The sequence below is a fragment of the Stegostoma tigrinum genome, chromosome 2 (assembly GCF_030684315.1).
Source record: "Stegostoma tigrinum isolate sSteTig4 chromosome 2, sSteTig4.hap1, whole genome shotgun sequence".
NCBI lineage: Eukaryota > Metazoa > Chordata > Chondrichthyes > Orectolobiformes > Stegostomatidae > Stegostoma > Stegostoma tigrinum.
Window position 1 is genome coordinate 23,697,783 of NC_081355.1, and position 25,581 is coordinate 23,723,363.

Sequence of the window (25,581 nt, forward strand, 5' to 3'; positions counted from 1 at the left end):
CAGCTGAATTAGCTCAGTTGGTTTCCTGGCACAGGGGACCGTTAACTTGCACATTCATAGTTTTAATTTGTAACTCCAACCCAATATTACTCTCTTGCTCTTTATCCTCCCTGTTGGAATTGATCCCCACTGTTATTAGAGTCATCGTGGTGTACAGAATGGAAACAGACCCTTCAGTCCAACCTGACCAGACGCCTAAATTAACTTAATCCCATTTGCCAGCATTTGGCCCACATCGCTCTAAATCCTTCCTATTCATAGACTCATCCAGATGTCTTTTAAATGTTGTAATTGTACCAGCCTCCACCACTCCCTCTGGCAGCTCATTCCATACATGCACCACCCACCTTGTGAAGACATTGCTGCTTTAGTCCCTTTTAACTCTTTTGCCTCTCACCTTAACCAATGCCCTCTGATTTTGTGCTTCCCCACCATGGGGAAAAAGCCCTGGCTATTCACCCCATCCATGCCTCTGAAGATTTTATAAACTTCTATATGGTCACCCCTCAGCCCCCAATGCTCCAGAGAAAACAGCCCCAGACTATTCAGCCTCTCCCCTTAGCTCAACCCATCCAACACTGGCAACATGCTTGTAAATCTTTTCTGAACCCTTTCAAGTTTCACAACATCCCTCCTATAGCAGGGAGACCAGAATTGCATGCAATATTCCAAAACTGGCATTTGTGTGCATTCCATTTCAACCCTCATCACTGCAATGAAAATTTTGCTTCAGCATGCCATTATCCCTGAGGAAATGGGTCAAGGGGGTGAACCTGTGCTTATTTTTGTCTATTTTTTGGAGGGATTCTCATGGTGGCACCCAGCAAGATATCTCACTCCATTTTATCAGATGCATCTCTCAAACTACCTACTCTTCCCCAACAGCATCTCTCACAAGCTTTTCTTCGCCAATCTTACCAAGTGCCATCTCCAGAATAAATTGACACCAGTTATCTGCTGAAAGATTAGCATCCCTTGCTCCCATGCCATACTTTCCCTAAATGTGGCAGGTGAGGAGAAATTGGCACCCTGCTTTGTGGGCAGGGACCCAGAGGTTTGCTGGACAGGGTGGTCAGATGCTTTTCTCCCAGGACCAGCTTGGGCGCCAGACCGTGCCAACCTGGCCCAAAGACTCCACCCTCTGGAGGAATATCCTGTACTGCAGGAAGAAGGTCAGTGTCCTTCTCCACTCTGCCAACAAGCCAGCACCTGCTCTTTCTGATACCTCACACTCACTCTATCTCTGCTACTGTACCCTCTTCCAGATTGACCAGTGCTCAACCAGCTTGACCAATCTCTATATTTTCTACAGCACTGCCTCCCCTCACCAGCCTTCCCTGCCACCTCTGACACCACTAACCCTCCGTGCCCTCTGCCTACTGACTCAGTCAGGACACCTGCCCCAAAAATAGCAGCTGTGCCACCCATTTTCATCTCTCTTCACATTTGCTTTATCTTCATCCAGCTGAACTTTCTCCTCCCAGTGTTGCTTTGCTGAAGTCTCTTCACTTGCCCCTTGAATGTCCCTGTTATAACATGTAGGATCGAGGTCCACTCCTCACCCCCCACCCCCGCCGTCCTCCCCACTGCTGGCTCCTAGGTCCTTGCTTCCCTCCAGAATTCAAACTGAGGTCCTGAGCACCACCCCGTGGCCGATGTCAGTCAGTGCAAAAAATCCTATGTCCAACTGCACCAGACACGTTCTGCCACCAGATGGAGCCTGGTCAATTTGACTTCAGTGAAGAATACTGCATTTTTATAATGTATATTTTGATATGTACTTTAGTTTTTAAATTATTTTATTTAGAAGTTGGAATTTAGCCATTTAAAGTACAGCTGGTGTTATATTCAACTTAGAGAGTGCAGATTTCATGTATTTTTTTCTCCACTGCAAAGACACTATGGAACCTAATTCCAGTTTTAATATTGATTCCCGTAGCAATCAATGCTTCACTTAAAGTCTTTTCACTTAAATATGAAATGTTCAGAAATTCAACCTGGGCTTTAAGTGAAGACACCCTGTACACATACTGTGATAGAATCTGTGGGCAAAACTTTTGTTCTTCTTGAGACAGACACAGGCTCCAGTTGAAAAAGTAAACTGACCTTCACAGTTACTAAAGAAAGTAAGATTTAGAAACCAAAGCTTCTGGTTGAAACTAGGAAACAGAGTATGAAGGGCTCAGTAGAGGTTGATGAATCCAGTGGTACAATGAAGAAGACAAATACTTAGCTCCAGAAGCTGAGAATAAGCTGCAGTTGTTCCTGTTAATTGAAGATAACAATGGGGGAGCTACACCACCCCGACCAAGTTGAGAAGGTTTAGCACGCTGTACCATCTTTGCTGAAGACTGTGCCTGTGAAACTCCGTTTAGGACTGCATTCTTGTCAGCCGAGGATCAGTCTACATCCTGGAAGGAGGAGCTGAAATTCCTCATACAGAAGACAAAGTTTTGAAGGATTTGATGTTTACTGACCTGTATGTTGAATAGACTGCTGACACAGTTCTCTCTATCTTAGTTGTATCTAGTGTTTTAAATTGATGCCAACTTCCAATTCCAAATATAAATTGTAACATTTATAATCAAGTGCAATTTGCCTATTAAGTCATTTTTGACTAATTCAAGTCATTTTGGGCTTTAGAGTATTGGCTTTTAATGAGGATAATATCTAGTGTTGTTTTGTTTTGATTCTTGTGCAATATGAATTCCTCTGTTTCAAATGATGAAACTTAGTGGTTACATCCTTTCAGTGAGTAAATGGGACTTTAGATTTTTTTTTCTGAAATGTTAACGTTACTTGTCTCCACTAAGATTGTATTAATACTTGACGTTCATCCTTAGATTGACACCAACGTTCTTTAATTTCAGGAGTAAAATCAATATGTAAGTTTGCAGCTATACCGGCATTATGGGAAAAGGGATGCACAGGGCCATATGGCTATAACAGACCAGCAAGTCCTTCATATATCTTCTGAGGAAGGGTCACCGGACCTGAAACATTAACTCTCATTGCTCTTCACAGATAGTGAAAGACCTGCTGAGCTTTTCCACCAACATCAGTTTTTGTTTCAGATTTACAGCGTCCGCAGTTCTTTCAGTTTCCATTATATATCTTGCTTGATTTTCTTTGTAATTAAATCATTCACCTGTCATTGACCCCATCCAATTACCCTTACTGACAGCATCAGATCAATGGGGATGTATAATTTTCCAGAGTCAAAGAAATTTGCATCCAAAGTCTAAAGACACAAAGCAAAGAGCAATCCTCAAATGTGGTATGTTTGCCATCATTTAATTTCCTGCTGCAGAGGATTAATTGCAGAAACAGATTAGTGCAAGTTACTGATTTCTTTCCTGTTATCCAGTGTCTGGGTACAGAGAAGGCGGAAGTGCTGTTCAACAAGGAGCAGAGCAAATTCTGTTATTTTTTTCCATTGCTTTAATGGGGTAATCTGACCATCAAAACAGTGAGGGAACTGAAAGCTGGCATCAATTAAAGTGGTTGCTCCTTGGGTCTGTGTAAACATGACTACATTATTATTTATGGGCGGATTGAATTATTCCTCCAATCTGGAGTCCTTCACTCAGCAAGACAGATCCCCTAGCTCCACGTGTTAAATATGAATTTTGTTCCTCTAATCACTCAAGTTGTGGGGGTTTTTTGATGAGATGCAGTAATTTTGAGTCAGTCTAATTTTCACGGGATGCATTTTTAAAAAAAAGCCTGAGCACTCCGCTCGTTCTTGAAGGAGATTGTTTTCACTTGACTTTCATTGGCAGCATCCATTGGAAGTTTGCTGTAATCGCTGAGCAGACCCCTGCAGTAGCCTGTACTGGATAGTACATCAGGTTTGGTTTAGACCCAGCTGCACCATCAAGTATTCAAAGCAGAGAGACCGTCCCCAGACGACACCCTCGTCAGAAGATGTGAGCAATGTTGCTGTCAGGACATTTACGCTGCGGAACTTAAGCGTTCGTAGAGACATCAAGAAATGAACAGATGATGCATTCTTATTTTGCAGATGCTGCTGGCACGGCAGGTGTAGCTGACGTGAGCTGTCGCCTGGTGCTTCCACCTGACAGCAATCCAAACACACAGTCTCAGGAGGATCTGCTGGCACAGCCTCAGGCAGAACAGCGCAAGCCCAGGCTGACACCAGAAGCATCAGAATCTGTGTCAAAGGATTGCACAAGAAGCATAAGTGAGAACAAATCTGACAAGCTAGGAGTGCCGGAGCCTTGTGGCACCTCCAGTGGCCAGGGGAAACCACCTGGGATGCTCACGGACAGGAATGGAAAAATCAAACTGCTGGATGAGTTTTTGCAGAATTTCCGTGAATCCGTGTTCCAGAACAATAAAAGCCAGGCTTCGGACCAGTTCAAAGGTAGCAGATTAATTTTAAATAAAATACAAAGAGAATTGTGCATGCCAGACATCAGAGACCAAAATTGCTGGAAAGCCTCAATAGGTCAGGCAGCCTCAGAACTGGGGAAGGGTCACTGAACTCAAAACTTTAACTCTGATTTCTCTCCACAGCCGCTGCCAGACCTGATGAGCCTTTCCAGCACTTGCTGTTTTTGGAACTGATTAATCTTGTTTGGAGAGTTAATGGACCAAATTCCCTCTTTGCGTCTGTACCGAACCCCCTATCCCTCCCCCCACCCCTCACATTTTTCTTTTCTCTCGTCAGGCACTTAGCAGTTGGCAGCCTCCAGCTTCAGCCTGGCAAATTGTGTCACTGGCATCAGCCCCTGTGTACCTTTGGGCAACAGGAAAGACAGTTCAGATGGGCTGGGACAGGCAATGTAATTCTTAAATCCATGCCGTTAAGAGGTGTAACTAATTTGTTGCAGGATGAAATTCACCACCAAACTCCTGAGTTTTTAACAGTGATCGTTTGTAAATTGTTTAATCTGTTCAGAGTAATAGCAGATCACGAGCCCCGGTTCTAGCTGTTTGTAGACTGACAATGTTAAATTTAGCACAAAATTACATTTAGAAACAGCATATTCATATTTGAATTCTCATTTAATCTGATTTTGATTTATTATTGTCCCATGTACCAAGGTACAGTGAAAAGTGTTGTTTTGCGTGGTATCCATACAAATCAGATCTTACATAGGTACATCAGAACACAATGTAGGATATAATGTTATGGCTACAGAGAAGGTGCAGAGAAAGATGAGAGGTTGGTTCATATGCCTGATAACAGCGGCAAAGAATTTGTGTCGTGCATTCCAAGCACTTTCCCGACATGAACACCGACACTGAACAGAGTTTAATGACCAGAAAGCTCACGGAAATTCCACTGCAGCCATTTCTGGGAGCCCAGCTGGGATTAAATCCCGGGAGAACACTTACCTGCATGCTGTCGGAATTCCCTGTGCTTTATTGAGGGAGATATCCTGTCTCCAGGAGCAGCTAGCCAATCCGCCTACTGGCAGTTCTGTAGTCCTGGGAGGCTGCTGCTGGACCACACAAAACACCAAGGAGCAGTGCTGGAGGCAGTGCACGGTAGAAGGAGGTGTTGGTGGCCTTACCACAGGCTGTCAGGCAGGCAATGTTGATGAAAGGAAAGGGGTTTCTGTGTGGAGGACAAGTGGGAGTTTCCCACCATGGAAACGATTCGCACCGTCAGTTTCCATGGGGCACAGAGTCTCCCAGCAGAAGGGTATTATCCACCGAGCCATCAGGCAGGGTATACTCAGCAACCCGCCCACATGGGATACCATCCTGGCACTCCCTCACCAACTCTGGAATACCAGTGCAGTGAGACAGTGACCTAAAATGGCCTTCAGTTGGGTCAACTTTGACCTTCCCTGACCCACCTTAGTAGGCTCAGAAATGAGAGGAGTTGTTCCAGGAAGAACTTGAGCTTAAAACAGCAGGAACTGCTAAGGGAGCAGAGAATAAACAACTTGAAATGAGCAAATCTCTCAACCGCAGGAAAAAGACCTTAAATAATATTTGACACCAGCCAAGTGGCACAGTTCATAAAAGCATTAATTATGTGGTCTCATACAAATTGGGTAAGTGGGATGTACATTATAATGAGTTATACTGAGTTGGCTAATTTCCGAGAGACATCTGCCAGATCAATAAAATCAACCTCGGCAACAACTTTGGATTCATGCAGCATAATTAACATAATAAGATGCCACAACTTGCTTCACAGGAGTTAAACAAAATTTGGCGCTGGGTCATAAAAGGAAATATTGGGCAGTTGATCAGAATCTTGTTCAAGGAGGTAAGTTTGAAATAAGATGCTCAAATATGAGAGGTGCAACAGTTTAGGGAAGAATTTCAGAAGCTTAGATCTGTGGCAGCTGAAGATACAACCACCAGTGTTGGACCAATTGAAACTGGGGTGCGCAAGAGGCCAGAAACACAGGGTGTGGTGCAAGCGGAAGACTGCAGAGATGGGGAAAGAGCAGGCTGTGCGGAGATTTGAAAGCAAGGGCGAGAATTCTAGAATTGACCTGTTGCTCAAGCAGGAGCCAATGCAGGTCTGTGATCGCAGGGCTAACAGATGAACTTGTACCAGTGAGGAGATTTGGAGTACTGTGCTACCCGTTATGTGACAGGGTCAGGATTTGTCAACAACCATTTGGATGCAATTTAGAAGGTCTTCAAATTGTTAGTACATTCTGTGTAGTCTCTTTCAGTTCAATTCTTGATTCCCAATGGGCTACTGCTAGTTAGTTCTGGGGAATGTAAATTGCATGTGGAGGTGGAAAACTGAGGTGAGGCAGCAGCATGTGACAAATTCCAGTGTGGGCAAACCTTGACAAATACCATCAATCCAGATGGCACTTTGACACCAAAGTGTTGCAGTGAAGACAATTGTTTTCTTAATTTAAAGTTAAAATCTACCCTTTTGAGTACACTTGATTTCTGCTCATAAAGCGAAAAGCCACCACATTTAAACTATTTTGTTTCAAAAATGAGGATGGTGAAACCAAATTAGCATTTCTGGCTGTATACAGATTATCACACACACCCTTGAATATGGCTGTTTATTGCCATAAACTTTAATCCCAAAGCGAAGCAACAGAAAGAGATGTGATAAAGTATTTCTCGTATGGATTGCTCCCCTGAATTGGACTGGCTGCCTGGTTCTAGGCTTTGGTCGGCATTACGTTTTACATTTTCCAAACCAAATAATACATTGTGTCACCTACTACAATACAATAGGACCAATGTTTTCCTGAAACGCTGAGATTTTGCAAAACGTAGGAGTCCATCAGATATGATCCACCTGTGTCAGAAAATAACCGATCTTGTGCAAGTTTCATGCTGTATCACAATACAGTGCAATGTTAGTTTGGTGAGAAATTGGTGGCAGTTTGAAATTAAACATTACATTAAACTGATGACAGCAGGATGCTTCCCTGTTACTAGTTAACTGATAACTTGAAAGCAAGGCTTTATATTTTGCCTTTGTGACCTACACACCACATGACTAATAATTACTTGATATTTTTTCCTTTGCCAGGTGTGCTGTGTCCAAACAATGTGGTGTGCTGACTGACCCATCGTGCATGTATCTTTGAATTGAAATATCATTTTGTTCATTAACCTTTTCAGTGGGTGTTGAGAATGGTGCACAATGCAGCTCACCAGCTCAGAGGTCATCGCTGTGTGATGTAGCGAAAGAGCAAGTGCCCGAGAGTATAGATCGGAGCAGACATGTTAACCAGCAGTCGGAGGATTTGGACAGCCAGGATGAAATGGGGCGGCATCTAAAATGGCAGGGTGTGACGGGTGTCCTTCAAGCCTACCAAGAATATGTCGAAGGTAATTTTAAAAAAAACACATCCAAATAAGCCAAACTTGCAGGCCACTTTGAACGTGATTGCAAATCCACTGGATTACTTTTTCTCAATTTGTTTTTTTTTCCCTCTGGAAACCAATGGCTGCTTAGAATCATAAAGTTCAGTTTTAGTTTGTTCCACCCATCATAACCAGAGTGATAGTTATAAGAGTCATACAGCACGGAAACAGACCCTTCAGTCCAACTGGTCTAGGCCGACAATAATCCCAAATTAAACTAGTCCCACCGGCCTGTGCTTGGCCCATATTCCTCCAAACATTTCCTACTCATCTACTTATCCAAATGTCTTATCCACCATCCCAGACACGAACCACCCTCCGTGCAAAAAAAACTGCCCCCATGTCTTCATCAGTTGGCATAGGCTACAACTGTTGCCATTTTGCTTGGGGCCTAGAGATGGATGTCCCAGGTGAGAGTCCACTTGTAAACTGTAAAAGAGGGTCCAATCTTACCAATTATCACCCAAGAGTGCAAGAAGTATGGAGACGTGGAGAGCATGTAGCACAGCTACTGTGCCTATTTATAATAGGCATTGAGTGGAGGGGCTCTTGCGATGCATTGGTACTATCCCAGGGTTCAAGTCCCACTGCCTTAAAGGAATGTAATAACACTGCTGAGAAGATTGATTAGAAAATATATTTAAAAATGGGCATTCAGCAATCTAACCGCTGCTTCTTAGAGGAGCTGGGAAGTTCTCACAGGAAAAAAATAATGTAAGATATGTTCAGTATTTGGGATGCCTCATGGTGCCAGGGAGACCTGGGTTTGATTCTGTCCTTGTTTGTCTGGAGTTTGTATGTTCTGTCCGTGTCTGCATAGGTTTCCATTGGGTGCTCTGGTTTCCTCCCACAATCCAGAGATGTGCACGTTAGGTGGATAGGTCACGGTAAATTGTCTGTAATGTCCAGGGATGTGTCAGCTAGCTGGATCTAGTCATGGTAAATGTGGTGTTATTGGATGGGGTAAGGGGCTGGGTCTGGGTGGGATGCTCTTTGGAGCGTCAGTGCATATTTGATGGGCTGAATAACCTGTTTGCGCACAGTAGGGAATCAGTGATTCTGATGCTTCTCCTGCCCCCAGGTTTCTAAGTCTCCCTTTTTCCTGGATTCCTCCTTTATCCAGGTACCAACCGGCAAGCCAATGATTTTCCACTCAGCCACAACCACTGATCTGAAACAGGCCAGCCATGTATCCCCCATCCTTCACCAGGAGGCTGCAAGTAAGGGTTAGACCACAAAATGGCTAGAACCTCATGTTGAGGGACACCTACCCTCGCCTAAAATAAAAGTGCATTCTGCCTGTTTCCCTGCATTCAGTTGTTCTCGGTCAGGTATTTGCACATACCTTTTTCTAAAGCCTGGAATGGATTATGCCTCAGTTATAGGGTAGTCTCTTGTGCCTTCCGCCATGGATTTGGTGGCAGAAAGCATTTAATCAGGTCGAGGGATGGTGTATCTGGGGACTCTGACACCATCCCAACTCCACCCTGAGTGAGACTGCCCAGTTCGCCATCAACTGAGGCCCTTAGTGGACATGTCAAACAACCAGCCAATCCCATTTAGCAGTTGCCTTTGACACATTTATCAGTGTCAGTGAGCTTAACAAGAAGCTTAATGCACACTCATGTTTACTTTTATCAATCTTAGCTGTGCGCTCTCGTAAAAAGGAGCTTGCATCTTTCCAAGGCTGCCTGAAATTCCCCAAAGGTGGCTCAGAACCATATTCAAAAGCAAAGTGTTAAGTTATTACCATAAATTCCAGGCCACACAGACCTATATGTTGAAGACAGTCACATGACAGCACAACATGTGACATTCCATCAAAAAGGTGCCCTCATCTCCTTCAGTCTCTCTTCCTGTGTCATGGACACAGTGTAGTATCTTCACTTAGTCAGCAATGTATGTGTAATGTGCAGTAACGTTACTATGCCCAGAACCCGTACTATGTGTGTATGTCTGAGATAGTATAGCATTGTAAATAAACTAATGTTGTTGACAAACCTCAGTTTAATTAACTCAATAAAAACGAAGTATTTGTGATGTATGCTGCATGGAACCACAAAGCAAGTCACACTGGCAGCACGTGGGTACTAAAACCTATTAGTTAGAGCTAGTTTGTTGCAATAAGCCAATACTAAATGTGGAGAAGCTGACAGCAGGAATGCACATTGGGCTACCATCATCCATCTGAGTTCACAGCTGAAGGTGCTGTAAACTCATTACCTCAACAGAAGCAAGGAACATCTGTGAGTCTACTCTTTCTGAGAGAAATAAAACACAAGAGGCTTCAGCTCACTCAGTTTTTAAGAACAAATAGCTGAGTGACAGCGTCGGTCTAAGAAAGTGATTCTGGAATTCAGCACAGAAAGGAAGTATGGATAAACAGTTTTCTGTATGAAACGTGGTTTACCTGTGTCTAGGCATCAGTCAACAGCACGATTTTCATTTCCTGAAAGAAACACAAGTGACGTCATCACCCCCTTTTTTTGAATGAGCGCTGCCTGCAGGCACAACACTACAACGTTTAAAGGGGCAGCAATATACAATCACGAAAGAAAAGAAACTAAAAGCAAAAATAAACCATCCCGATCCTTTACACTAGCATTTTAGAGGGAATAAATCTACGAAAGAAAAATGGAAAGAAAACATCTAAACCTAAATAAAAACAGAAAGAATTGCAGATGCTGTAAATCAGGAACAAAAACAGAAATTGCTGGAAAAGCTCAGCTTTTGGCAGCATCTGTGAAGAGAAATCAGTGTTAACGTTTTGGGTCGAGTGACCCTTCCTGAGAACTGGTGGTCCCACACCTCTTATTTAAATAAAGAATCAATGAATCTTTATGATTCCACAGAGAACTGAGGAAAAAACAGCGAGCAGTCAAATTTCTTCTCCCTTTGAGGGGCACGTCAGAGTTAAAAAGAATAAAATCTGTTGTTATTTCAGATGTTGAGTGCAAATATCCTGAAAAGCATTTTCAGATTTTATAAGATCAACTGAAAAGTTCAAATCAATTTCAGGATCTGAAGGCTTGCATTCATATCGTATTGACAATAGCCAGCTGAAAGTAATGTTCAATTTGTAGCCAGACTCTACGCAAGGGTATGGAATGCAGTTTCACTGAAGCCAGCTGGCAGGCTTATAGAGCTAATCATTACCTCCACTCCCATCAAATCCTTTAGAAAATCACTCCTGACAAACTGGAAGAATGTACTACTGATGATCACTCGAAGAAAGCCACAAAATCAAACTAATTATAACAAGCTGGCAGTATCTTTGGATGCTCTAATCTGGAGCAACTATTGTATCTGTCAACAAGTTGAGTAGAATAATCAAAGGTTGTATGAAGCATTGCATGTCTAACCCACCCAGACAGTATCCAGCATTTCATGGTATTTCCGAGCAATATTCTGCAAGAAGATATTGGGGCTCTAATGTGTAGGAAGTCCAGTCAGTGCAGAGAACCCCAAACTACAACATAATGCTCCTCAGCAGTGTGTGAAGAAGGGCCAACAAAGTCCAATATCACAGAAGCTTAAGAAGTTTTATCTGTGTGACATTTCAACAAAGTTTAAGAGGTAACCTCAAGAATACAGCTTACAGATCCCAGTTAGTCTGTACATGTGGTCTACTTGACACATCACATAGACATCCAAAGTGATTTATCTTAAAAGGAATGGATGACGCGCTAACTGTTAAGATTGGCACTGGTATCACTGCAAATATCATCTCTTTATTCATCTCACACAAAATATACTCGGGACACTAGCCCAGCGTGGTGCAGCCTGTACATCAATAAGCTAGCTGCTTACACCCAGTGTATTGGAATTATCTACCTTAAATTCCAATGTAGATCCTTGAGACAGACACCTGAAACCTTTCACATGTTCAAACAGATGGACCACCGATTATATCTACACCAGTCTGTTTGGATCTATACATTAATACAATCCAAGGTGTGAAAAATCCCATCAGTTGCAATATTAGAGGATTCCAGACTGCGCCATCATTCTCATACATATCACAGCGAAGCAGAATAGAAGCAACACCCTCTGACAAGTAATGCTGGACGTCATTGGAAGCTTCAGTTCGCTATGCTCCACTGTCGCCATTCATTGCAAAAGCCACAGCTGTTATGTCTAAGCTGAGTAAGAGAGTGTGGGACAACAGCAGTCCGACTGAGAACACCCAACTGCGTGTCTATCAATGCTGAATCCTCAATGCACTGCTGTAGACTGGTGGGACTTGAACAACATGTACTAGAAAGAAGAAAAATACTGAAAAATTTCTGCCTTCTCTGTCTCAGGCGTTTCTTTGACATCTCTTCAGAAGATAATGTTTTGGAATGAGCTAATCCTATCAGCATATACTCGTTACTGTGCAATTGTGTCAGTGCTGCTTCCTTAAAAGGATGTTAACCTTAACTATAAAAGTCTGCTGTCTAGTGAACTGGCCACTGGATCACAATCTCTTGAGATCCATAGTCCACTAAAATACCACTTGCAAATATGATTTGAAGATGGCAGACATTGACAATGACACTTCTGAGACAGTTGCTGATGCTCTCTGGAGGATAACTGTTTGGAAGGGCTTTTGAAGAGAGAAAAACTCTACTGGCTGAGAAAAGGACCCAGAGAAGACAGAGTTCAGCAAATCCTGCATCATCTCAGACTGTAGTCTTCCTGTACACAAAATGCAGTAGAGGTTGCCATGCCAGAGTGGAGCCACCGCAGCAGAAACCTTCATCTTACAAGATGAAAAATTGCAACCATTTTGTTTATATAGTGCAGCAATACTCAATTGTTACATGTTATGAGACACTGTCTCATCATGCAAGTGCTATGTGAATGCAATATTTTCTTTATTTTACTCCATTGACCAGCCACGTGATACTGGCCTCAATTGGTTTCACTTGTGTCTTTCCAGTGTTAGCTGTACAGATGGACAATAAATGCTTGCATAGCCTGCAATGCCCACAATCCATGTATAAATAAAACTGACAGTGTCTTTATGGAATGGCATTTCTTCATGTCGTCTCACCATTGCCTCTGGATTTTCCACACAATGGACTAACCTTGGTTCCCTCCTATTTCTCTTTTGTGTTCTGTGCCACAATTACATCTTCTGAAGGCAGATGTTAACAGTATCCCTGTCTGCTAAAGCTTTAAATTGGAGGTTTCATTCTCATGATCAAGTCTCCCTATTACCTTATCGTCTCTCCCTATCCCTGTAATTTCATCCCGTCCTACAGCCCACCAAGAATTCTGCATTCTGGCCTTGGTGCATCCTCCAAATTCTTTCAAAAGTGTGGCTTCAACTGTCTCGGCTGAAATCTTGGGAGTTCTTCTCTGAAGCTCTTTCTCCCTCACCATCTTTCATCCTTTAAGATAATCATTAAGACCTACATCTTTGACCAAAGCTTTAATTGCCCTTGCTATAACCTATTTGGCTTAATGTCCTATTTTTTGGTCTAATTACTTTCCTAAGAAAATCATAGGATGATTTCCTAAACCACACCCATTATATAAATGCACATTGTTGCTATTATTAAAAACTGTTTCCAAAGTACTTGTGCTCTATAATCATGTTAAACAGGATTTAAAATCCAAGAGAAAGAAAGTAAAATGATAAATGAGTCTGAAGAAATCACAGTGACTGAAAAAAGGCAAAGCGTTAAAACAGTAACAATTTTTCTTAAATCTTCCTGCCTGATTGATTCTTATTTTCTCAGAATATTGCCAGCCTGGTTTATTCTGCTTTCTTTGAGAATGTTTTTCTTTTATCATAGCCATCTGCCTTGCTTTCTTCATATCACTCTGATTGATCTTCATTTCTGATCTATACGTTTAACATTCTGTTTTTAATTTCACTGCATTGCATCTTTCTGTTTTGTTACTACTCTTGAATCATTACAAGTAGTGTTTAAACTGTGTATTGCACAGACGTTTGCAATTGAGGTGGGCGTAAAAGAAACAATCCCAACCACTTCAATTTTGTTCATACTTTAAAAAATAAGTCAAGGCTACAAATCCTTCCAGACTTAGTATGCAGGAGGCTGGGGGTGATCTTGTATTATGAAAAGAAAGAATAAAGCTGGCCAATGCAACTTGCATTAATGGAATTGGTAAATTATTTTGGTTTTGCAGAGAAAAATGTTGAGCGACAAGTCCTCCAGGAGCAGCTGAATCATCTCACGGAAAGAAATCGTGAATTAAACTTGACAGCAGAGAACCTCAGCGCACACATGTTGGTAAGAACTGACTTGGCTGCACAATAGCCAGATGCATGGACACAAAGTTCATTAACTAAGTTACCCCTGCATTTCTGATTGTACTGTGCTTAAAAAGCACCTCCTGCCGTGGCTGCACTTAACAGGATGAACATCAGTAAATATTCACAGCTCCAAGGCAACTGAAATGTTCTTGAAAAATTGCTGGATGTCTTTTTGAGTTACGTTAATTGTTAGATCGTTTTGGCAGAAATCTGACATTTTGCTGTCCTGTTGAGGTCCAATTCTGCACATGCTAGGGTCACATGTGAAAATGAGAGATCTAACTGCAGCACATGGCAGTAAAATGCCAACCAGCACTTGGAGTGGAATTTTATCATAATTTAACTCCGAGACATCTGTTGGTTTTCAAAGAGCATTTTTCTTGACTTGGAGATGTTTACTGGTGTTTGCCCGTTTAAGTGGAATACTCCAGAAGGTGCCTTTACAGCTGTTTCTAGCAAGCAGTCAGAAACCAGAGACTTCAAATAATGTAGGGAGAAGAAGATCTATGTTAATTGTCAGTTTCAGGGGAAGGGAAGGGTACTTACAAAGTTCATATCTGTTTGATTTATCACTCGTGAATATAAGATGATTTGTAGTTGTGGAAATTACTCCATTTCTACTAGTTTCCAGTGTTTCTAGATTGAATAGACTTGGAAATCAGGCTGAAAGGAGTCTCCATTGTGACTGTCAGTCACCTTTGAATTATGGTTGCCAAGATATTTAAAGCTTACGTCTGTCCCCAAAGAATGGAATGAGTCACAAGATGATGGATTACACTCTCACATCCATGGTGTTTAAATTTTATTTTAGTCAAGTTAATCTTCAGCTGTCCCTAAGAACAGGCTGATGCCCTACTCTGCCTGAGGCCTGCAGCGGCCATTTTTCTTTTTGGTCCATCTTTCGCTGGCAAAAGTAGGAATCTCATCAACAAGATAATAAAATGTGAGGCTGGATGAACACAGCAGGCCAAGCAGCATCTCAGGAGCACAAAAGCTGACGTTTCGGGCCTAGACCCTTCATCAGAGAGGGGGATGGGGAGAGGGAACTGGAATAAATAGGGAGAGAGGGGGAGGTGGACCGAAGATGGAGAGTAAAGAAGATAGGTGGAGAGAGTATAGGTGGGGAGGTAGGGAGGGGATAGGTCAGTCCAGGGAAGACAGACAGGTCAAGGAGGTGGGATGAGGTTAGTAGGTAGATGGGGGTGCGACTTGGGGTGGGAGGAAGGGATGGGTGAGAGGAAGAACAGGTTAGGGAGGCAGAGACAGGTTGGACTGGTTTTGGGATGCAGTGGGTGGGGGGGAAGAGCTGGGCTGGTTCCCCCTCTCTGATGAAGGGTCTAGGCCCGAAACGTCAGCTTTTGTGCTCCTGAGATGCTGCTTGGCCTGCTGTGTTCATCCAGCCTCACATTTTATTATCTTGGAATTCTCCAGCATCTGCAGTTCCCATTATCTCTGACACTATCTCATCAACAAAATCACTTGAAACAAGCCAGATTCTGGAAGCTTTCCCAGATAAGCAGCAGCATAGTTGGGCAAGTATGCCAACTTTGCACCAGGGTGCTGCAAACTCCCAGCTATGAACATCAAAACATCGGGAGAGGTTAGTATTTGAAAAGATTGTATGTTGAGTAGGCTTGAGGAATTGGTCACCAACTCTGCACAGGCCATATGAATACATCCAGAAACTGTCCCGTCAATCCCCCATTTGCACCATGAAAATATTTTAAATTGTCAAAGTACTTCAATAGTTATTTGTCCATCTGGTATCTCGATGACTGCTAATGGCTCAAGAAGCTGCAAAACTTAGTTGATTTTAATTCTTCAAAGCAAATGGTCAATTGCTTTTAAAAAAACAACCTCAGTACTCAATTATAATCAAAGGTCCTGGTGGTAATAAATACCAGTTAATGTGGCATTTTGTCCCTACAGAAGCTGAGAATGTGTAAACAGAAGTATGAAATGGAACGCCAGCACCAGCAAGCTGCCCTACGCAATCTGCGTAAGTGCCTTGATCTGACTCATTGCCTGCCTGAATCCTCACACAGATGAATTGAGGAATTTCATGCACCTGAGCAAGGACAAAACTACAGCCAGGAAGAATGCACCCCGGTTACAAGATAATTTGTTCCTTCCGAACTGATTGACTAGTTTCCACTTATGTCATTATTGTTTGCTTCAAGTGTCATCAGGATACAGTGTCGAAGTTCTCAATGGACTCTCGAAACCAAACTGCTCGACTGACAAGAGTCTCCCTTTGCCAAACAGCTCAGCTTGCATAGTTACCCTCCACAGCCTAGCTGGACCAAACGCTACACTGAGGACTTATAATGCAAAGCTGGATAGTGACACTTTGAAGATCCTCAGGTTACAGTAAATAATGCAGAAAAAGTGAAGTGAATGTGTAATCAAAGTACTTTTCTGTATTTAATAGAAAACATGTTTTGGGTTTCTAATTTGTACATTAGCTGGAGAAAGCATTTATTTAGAAATTTGAAGCAGAAGGGAAATTTAATTGAGAAGGCCTGCTATATAAAGTAACAGAAAATTGTCAGCAAATAGAAATGCTAATTACTAACAGTTCATTTATTTCATTTGGACCAGATAAATTTTAAGGATAAATCTGAGTGTCATCAATGTGTCATAAGCGCTTAAAGCATTCTTGTCAAATTTCTTGCCACTACATTAACAGAAGCATTAATCTGTTTCAAGTTATTGCCTCTACTCAAATGCTGGTGTGAAAGAATTTGATGTGGATACAGTCAGCATTCAGAACATCCTTTCTATGCTCTTCTTTCTTTTTTAAAAAAAATCACACTTTGCCTAATACTTGGATCTGTGTAATGTTGATGTTTATATATATATATATATATATACACACAATGAATCCTTTTTTTGGTTTGTATATTACAGTGCAGCATTATTCACTGATTATAAAGTTAAATGTATATTTTGAAGTTCTGCAACGGGTTTGCTTTTAATTCAGTTGTTGGTAATAAAAAGGTACAGATTTGCATTGAATTAAATAGATTAATGCAGCGATAAGGACAGGATTTTGTAAAAGAATAGGTCAGTAATTTTACTTTGTTGCTTAACTAATGTAAATGCTGAGCAAAAAACTACCTTTTACTACGCAGCACCACTTCTAATATTAGAAATTACTTGAAGTACATTTTCTATTTTTTTGTAATGAAGTTAATGAAAGCAGATTTCTTGTTATCACGTAGAAGTATGTAAAACTGACCTCACTTTGAGGAAGAATAGGGAACCATAAAATGTCTTTACTTCCAAGTATTAAGATATTTTTAACAGAATATACTGTGTGAGATTTTTCAGTTGCCTGTAAAGGCAAAATCTCAAGTAAATGGAAGTAGCATAACATTGTTTAAATAAAGATTATTAATTGAATAATGTATAATTATGAGTGTTAAGGGAATTGTTATAATCAATCCAGTGCATTTTGTGCTCTGTAGTTTTTTTTAGGACGAAGGCCTTTTGCGCAATTAAATTTTTGCATCAGTTAAATATTTCATAGCAGTTCCTAAAAAGATGACAATTAAACTGTTTTAAGAAGTAGTTCTTCTATTAAATTATTAGTGGAAAAATTTGGTATTAAAACTGTTTTCCTAAAGGACCCTCAATAAGTTGGTTTTCTTTCATTCAGTTATTTTCAAGCTTTAGCCAACAGAACAAACCAGCTAACTGTCAGATCTGTCAGATGATGTTAGTCAATGAGTTCTTTAACAAAGCCTAGGCATTACCATTAGTAACAATTTTCAAATTGTAACAGGTATTTATTATTTGAAGTCATGATTTTTAAGTATTTATTCATTATGTCTGCTGTGACTAAAATAAGCATTTGTTAATAAAGTTTTGTACACATCAGCTTTCTCCTGTAAGTTGTTTTATTCAGTGTAATTTACACTTTTCTTTCAAACTATAACCTTTAGAAGACATTTAGTATTGAATATTTTATACAAAAACACATGCTAAATCAGAAATAGATGGGCAGAGTTTTCCCCCTCCTTGTATGGCGGGAGCAATGGGGAGAAATAATGGAGAGAATTAAAACATCAAAATCATTGTCAAGAAAATATTCCAGTCAAGTCTTCAATGTTGACTTCAGAATCTGCAAATTGAATGGGGACTCATTTCGTCATTTCCAAGCACTTGCGTCTCACTAAAGCCCCAATAAACCTTCTTTCTGCACCACTCCCAATTATCCTTGCCTTCTCCAAGAAACTACAGATGGCGCTAATTTCCATCAGCGTGGGTACCAGGCAGCTACAACTCACCAAATGCGTGTTCCAGCAAGGATTCAACAACCTTTTCATAACAACATCTTGGAATGCTCCATGGCCACCATCCTCCGCATCCCTTCATTTACACAAATCAAGATTGGCAAGCCACCAGCCTCTGGCTGCTCTCAGTCTTGCACAAACACAATGTTACTTTGAGTTCAGGGACACCTAGGACTTGCAAGCTTTATCTAAGGCTGATGTAGAGATGCCTACACTTCACATTCATCTGTACAGGATGGATCTTGTGGCTGTTCACTTGCTTGCTTTCACTCTTATGTTTAATTGGATAATGCCAGCCTCTGTAAAGTTTACATTGCACTCTTAGCACACATTCACTGACTTTGTCACTGTCTATGGTCTTTTGTGTGTCTCATATTGTTTTTTTAGCACACAACGTTTTTAGAGATCAGTTCCATGTGGCCAGCTTTTATACTTTGCAGTGCTTTTTTTTAGCACAGAATGTGACACAAGCATCTTGTCACAGTGGGGAGAGCAGCAGTCAAAAGGGTAGCTATGTTGTTGCGTAGCACAGTGCATCAACTCCATACCTGCAGCTTGTCCCAGCAGTTTATGGAGCAAATACACTACATGTGCTTCAACCAAATGGCCAGGTATAAAGTTCAAGATGCAGTGGTCCCTAATGGGGTGAAGGGAGATGACATTCAATCAAAGGATACCAATTTGTGTTTTGGAGATAGCCAGTCTGTCAGGCACTCAGTCCTACCAGGATCCAGAAAACAATGTTTGGCCGGTACGGAGGGTCAAGTGTGACCATTCTGAGGAATGTTGGTAGGTCAGCCGGGTAGGTATTGAGACATTAGTCCAGTGGCTGGGTCATGGAAACTGGGGCAGTCCAGCCAAGTCAGTCTTGGGTGTTTGGTCAATTATAGTCAGGATGTATTTTGTGAAGTCCTAGGGAAATCAGACAATCCAAATCTGGGAAAAGGCTTCATTTCACTGGGTTGCTCTGGGAATGGTGATCAACAGGGGCCAGTTGGAGACCATTGGACATCATAGTGAATAGGAAGGCATTGGGAGTGGGGGTTTCATACAGGTCATAATAGCTCTGCTTGTATAGGAGGGTTGGGGCCAGCAAGTAATTTCCAAAGTTGTGTGCTATTCGGAGTAAAGTGGCACAGTAATAGTTATAGAATCACCACTGTGTGGATGTAGGCCATTTGGCCTATCAAGTCCAACCCAACCCCCTGAAGAGTGACCCTCCCCATGCCTATAACCCTGCATTTCCCATGGCAAATACACTGGACACTATGGACAATTTAGCACGGCCAATCCACCTAACCTGCTCCTCTTTGGACTGTGGGAGGAAACCAGCACAGATCGTGGGAAGAATGTGCAAACTCTACACAGACAGATGCCCAAGACTGGAATCAAACCCCAGTCCCTGGCCCTATGAGGCAGCATTTCTAACTGCTTTGCCACCGTGCATCCTCTTAATTCATTGCCCATCTCTAATTTCCCAGGGTGGGGTTAAGAATCAATCACATCGCTGTCATTCTGGAGTCACATGTAGGCTAGACCAGGTAAGGAGTGACAGTTTCCCTCCCTAAAAGGTGTTAGTGAATCAGATGGGATTTCCCCCAACAATCAACAATAGATTCATCGTTATCATTGGACTCCTCATGCCAGATTTTCCACCACCTGGTTTTGAACTGGGGTCCCCAGATCATCACATGGGTCTCTGGTGTTAACAGTTCAGCAATAATACCACGAGGCCGTCACCTCCCCTTTACATTCAAACTACATATTATGTGTCCTTTTGACTCATAGAGAAAAGGAAGCAGTCAGTGGGATATTGCATGGTGCTAAAGGTAGGTCATTTTGAAGGCCTCCAACAGGATATCACATTCAACAGTTGCACATTGAAATCTCATGATAACTAGCAGGTAAAGAAGAACCTGGACTAATGTCCTGTATTTTTCCTTCATTGGTAACACTTCTGTGTTTCAGAATGCACTTTGACTAATAAATATTTAAGCACCCCTCAGGACAGCATTGAACCCATTGACTAGCCTTAAATGGTAGTGCAATAGCTGATGCATATGCTGATCCTTTCCACCCACAGACCTGCAGAGTTGACACTGACTCCGTAAGTCTTATTCACATGCTCAGTTTATGTTTGTAATATTGTTTGCAGGCCATGCCCTAGCACAATGCTTTTAACCTCAGTGTTGTCCATATTTAGGGTGGTCTTCACTATTACAGAGCACAGAAAACTTTTTTCCGATCCTGCTGGTCATCCCACTTCACCCAGGGTGCAGTGTTGACTGGGTCTGTACTTTGGTTGGCTGAGTGTGGTATCGTGGCCTCCTGTAGCTAAGCTGGTTAGCGCTGGTGTCTCATCCTACCAGAAACCCACATTCAATTCCACCTTAGGTGACTGTCTGTGTGGAGTTTGCACTTTCTCCCTATGTCTGCATGGGTTATCCTCTGGGTGCTCTGCTTTCCTCCCACAGGCCAAAGGCTGTCTAAGCTAAATTGCCAATAGCGTCCAGTGGATGTGCAGGCTATTAGGTGGGATAGTCATCACAAGTGTGGGTTATTGTGACAGGGTGAGCCTGGGTGTGTTGATGCAGCCTCAAATAGCCGCTTTTCTGCATTGTAGGGATTCTATGATACCCAGAAGCAGTGTATAAAGTGCAATGCATTGGCTGCAGTCTTCAATGTCATGGTTCAAGGATCCCTGACATCTGAGGCTATTATTTAATCAATGATGTTGCTGGGACTGGAGGGTTTGAGTTATAGGAAGATGTTGAATAGATTGGTTCTTTTTTCTCTGTTACATTGAAGTCTGAGGGGTGACCTTATAGATATTTATAAAATCATGAGAGGCATGGATTGGATGAGTAGCCAAAGTCTTTTTTCTATGATGGGTGAGTCCAAAACTGGAGGTTGTAGGTTTAAGGCCGAGAGGGTAAGATTTAAAAGGACCTGAGGGGCAAAATATTCACACAGAGCATGGTGCGTGTATGAGAGAAGGTGGTGGAAGCTGATACCATTACAACATTTAAAAGGCATCTGGATAGATATATAAATGGGAAGGGTTTAGATGGACTTAGGCCAAATGCTGGCAGATGGGACTAAGTCAGATTAGGATGCCTGGTCAACATGGAAGATTTGGACCGAAGGGCCTGTTTTCATTCTCTTTGACTCTAAGGGATCATTTCACTCTGGAATCTAAATTGTCAGTATTGTCATCAGCTGGGACCACAACAGAGGCATGTGCAGTGGAAGATTAAGAATGAGTGGTGGCCCTGTGAGTGTGAGGTAGCAGAGAAAAGATGGTGGTCTTCACTCTTACACAGCACAGAAGACCTTTTACCTGTCATGCTGGTTATCTCACTTCACCCAGGACGCAGTGCTGACTGGGTCTGTACTTTGGCTGGCTGATTGTGGTGTCATGGTCTCCTGTAGCAGTTAGCTGGAAAAAGGACAGACTTCCTCTTCACTACCATCCACCAGTGCCTCCAGGTCACTGTTTGCAAAACTGAGAGTGAGATTTGCATTGTTCTGGGCCTTAATGCTATGACGGACAGTTCTTGGCTTGTAGCTCTGTTTTAAATAAGATAGCAGTGATGTCAACCCTAGGAGATCCTGGCAGTGTCACTTACCATGGAGATATTTCACTCAGAACTATAAAGTTTTGCCACCAACTTAATCTCAGAGAACCTTGTTCTTAAAGCTTTCCCATTCAGAAACTTCTGAATTTTTCAAGAATTAGTATCAGCAAAGTTTTCTACAATGGATGGTAGAGCAGATCTTCATCACCTTCCTCATTTTAAGGAAAAATACCAGGCCTTTTCTAAATTGCCATGCAAAACAATGAAAGTGGTTAAAGCAGTTTCCATTCCTTTGCCTGTGAATCTGAAATCAATTATGAACTTATGAACAAGGACAAGAATCGATCACTCAGCTCTTCAAGCATGCTCTGTCTTTTAATAAGGTTGTGGCTGATCTGATTTTAACCTCAAACCTACATTCCCGCATACCCCTGATAATCTTTCATTCCGTTGGTAATCAAGAATCAATCTGCCTCGACCTTTAAAATATTTTAAGATTCTGCATCCGCTGACTTTTGAGAAAGGGAATTCCAAAGACTCACACCCCTCTGGGAGAAAAGCAATTCCTCAGTAATTGCAGATAATGCAGTAAAATGTTCCAGACAATTCTAATGTACTTTATGACTGCTTCAAATAATTCAGCTTGAGCTTCCTCCTGATGGAAAAACTATGAAGTGCAACTATAAATAGATTGAGAAGACCTCATTTATATATATTATTCCTAATTCTAAAACTACTTTCAAACAGAGAGAAAAATCACTTTCAAAACATTCGTGTATGAGTAAAATTAGCTTGCCATCTGTACGGTCAGCCATGACTCAAAAGGAAGTATTCTTGCCTCTGAGTAAGTAGATTGAGTTCAAATCTCACTTAGTCTAGCTCGAGACTGTCAACTCAAAGCAGCACTTTTCTTCTATTAATCAATGAAATTGATTGATTATTTAAATAAAAACACCAGTAAGGCAAATTGATTATCACTAATTCCACGCGTTTTCAATGCTGATATTTTTTAAATGCAGAAAGGAGAAATTGGAGGAACACCACCCTCAGGGCAACTGAAGACAAGGAACAAATGGCAACTTTGTCAGGATGCCCACGTACCAAGAATAATTCAGTGCTGAATAACATTTTTTATAAGAACACTTGGCCAACGGTTATACATGAAGGAAGTGGACGAAACAAGATCAAGACACACCATCGAGGCCGACATACAGTGTTAAGAGATATATCAGCCATGTCATACTAAATGGAGGAGTTGAATGGTCTATGTTTAGGCCAGGTGAGACAATACTTAGTCTTTTTAAAACTATGGTGACGTTTATTTAGTAAATACGAACATATGGAACAATTGTTTGCCTAGTACAGTACCCACTTGATTTTCCTCCAGTTTACTGCCCAAGCAATAAAACCAAAAATCTACTCTAAAATTTCATAAAATGAAAGATAAAGTATACTACTTCCCAACTCTAGATGATGCAAGGGGTAAGATGAAACAGAGGTTCTATAGCATCACCTCATGGGGAGACAAGGGACTGTTGTGACTAAAGAAACTGAAATTGTCTTTATGAGAAATAATAGGAACGGTCGATGCTGGAGTCTGAGGTAACAAGGTGTGGAGCTGGATGAACACAGCAGGCCAAGCAGCATCAGAGGAGCAGGAAGGCTGACGTTTCAGGTCTGGACTCTTCTTCAGAAATGGGGGAGGGGAAGGGGACTCTGAAATAAATAGAGAGAGAGGGGGAGGCGATGATGGAAGGTGGATAGAGGAGCAGATAGGTGGAGAGAAGACAGACAGGTCAGGGAGGTGGGGATGGAGCCAGTAAAGGTGAGTGTAGGTAGGGAGTTGGGATGGGGATTGGTCAGTTGGGAGGGAGGGGCGGGTAGGTGAGAGGGAAGACGGATAGGTCAAGGAGATGGGGATGAGTCTAGTAGGTAGGATGTGCGGTGGGGTTTGGTCAGTGAGGTGGGAGAAAAGGTGGACAGGTCAAAGAGGTGGGGATGAGCTGGGTTGGTCTTGGGACGAGGTCGGGGAGGGGAGATTTTGAAGCTTGTGAAGTACACATTGATACCATTGAGCAGCAGGGTTCACAAGTAGAATATGAGGTGCCGTTCTTCCAGCCTTTGGGTGGCATTGTTGTGACATTGGAGGAGGCCCAGGATGGACATGTCATCCAAAGAGTGGGAAGGGGAGTTGAAATGGTTCGTGACTGGGAGATGTAGATGTTTGTCACGAGCCGAGCGTAGGTGTTCCACAAAGCGGTCTCCAAACCTCTGTTTGGTTTTCCCAATGTAGAGGAGGCCACTTCAGGAACAGCGGATACAATATGCCACATTGGCAGATGTGCAAGTGAACATCCGTTTAATGTGGAAGGTTTTCTTGGGGCCTGGGATGGGGGTGAGGGGGGAGGTGTAGGAGCAGGTATAGCACTTCCTGCGGTTGCAGGGAAAAGTGCTGGGGGTGGTTGGGAGTGTGGAGCGAACAAGGGAGTCACAGAGAGAGCAGTCCCTCCGAAAGGCAGATAAGGGTGGGGAGGGAAAAATGTCCTTGGTAGCAGGGTCAGATTGCAGGATGTGGAAGTGGCAGAGGATGATGCTTTGGATCCAGAGGCTGGTGGGGTGATACGTGAGAATGAGGGGAATTCTCTCTTTGTTGTTGGGGAGGGAGTGTGGGGGATGAGTTGTGTGAAATGCAAGAGATGCAGTTTAGGGCATTTTCAACCACTGTGGACAGGAAGTTGCAGTTCTTGAAAAACAAGGACATCTATGATTTATGGGAGTGGAATGTCTCATCTTGGGAGCAGATGCGGTGGAGGCGAAGGAATTGGGAATAGCGGATGGCATTCTTGCAGGAAGGTGGGTGGGAGGTGGTGCATTCTAGATAGCTGTGGGAGTCGGTAGGCTTGAAGTAGATATCAGTTTCCAGGTGGTTGCCTGAGGTGGAAACAGAAAGGTCCAGGAAGGAGAGAGAGGTATCAGAAATGGTCCAGCTGAACTTGAGGTTGGGGTGGAAGGTGTTAGTAAAGTGGATGAACTGTTCGAGCTCTTTGTGGGAACGCGAGGTGGCACCGATACAGTCATCAATATAATGGAGGAAGAGGTGGGGTTTAGGGCCAACATAGCCGTGAAAGAGGGGCTATTCCGCGTATCCTACAAACAGGCACGCATAGCTTGGGCCCATGCGGGTACCCATGGCCACCCGCGTTGTCTGTGGAAAGTGGGAGGAATTGAAGGAGAAGTTGTTGAGGGTGAGGACGAGTTCGGCTGAGCGGATGAGGGTGTCGGTGGGGGGGACTTGTTGGGAATACAGGAGAGGAAGAAGTGGAGGTCTTTTAGACAATCAACATGGGGAATGCAGATGTATAGGGACTGGACATCCATGGTGAAGATGAAGTGTTGCGGGCCAGGGAATCGGAAGTTTTGGAAGAGGTGGAGGGCGTGGGTATGTCACGGACGTAGGTGATGACGTCCTGGACCGGGGGCCTTTATCTTTCTAATGCTTTACTGGTAGCATAGATGCATTTAAGTATTGATTTTTTTTAACATAAGATTTCCCATAAGAAATGATTACATTAAAGATTCCAATGCAGTGTGAGACTAG

At 42.5% G+C, this 25,581-nt stretch overlaps 1 protein-coding gene across 8 annotated transcripts in view; it reads left to right on the plus strand.

The window, feature by feature from the left end:
* Window positions 1-17,955, plus strand: part of LOC125447272 (genetic suppressor element 1-like) — a 277,157-nt gene extending 259,202 nt beyond the window's left edge. For all 8 annotated transcript variants that reach the window (XM_048521570.2, XM_048521587.2, XM_059652856.1 and 5 more), the window contains 4 exons: window positions 4,025-4,387; window positions 7,591-7,800; window positions 13,981-14,084; window positions 16,037-17,955. In XM_048521570.2, coding sequence (XP_048377527.2) covers window positions 4,025-4,387; window positions 7,591-7,800; window positions 13,981-14,084; window positions 16,037-16,156 — 797 coding nt within the window. In that variant the 3' untranslated portion in view covers window positions 16,157-17,955. The remainder of the gene's footprint in view (window positions 1-4,024; window positions 4,388-7,590; window positions 7,801-13,980; window positions 14,085-16,036) is intronic.
* Window positions 17,956-25,581: the final 7,626 nt, after the last annotated feature.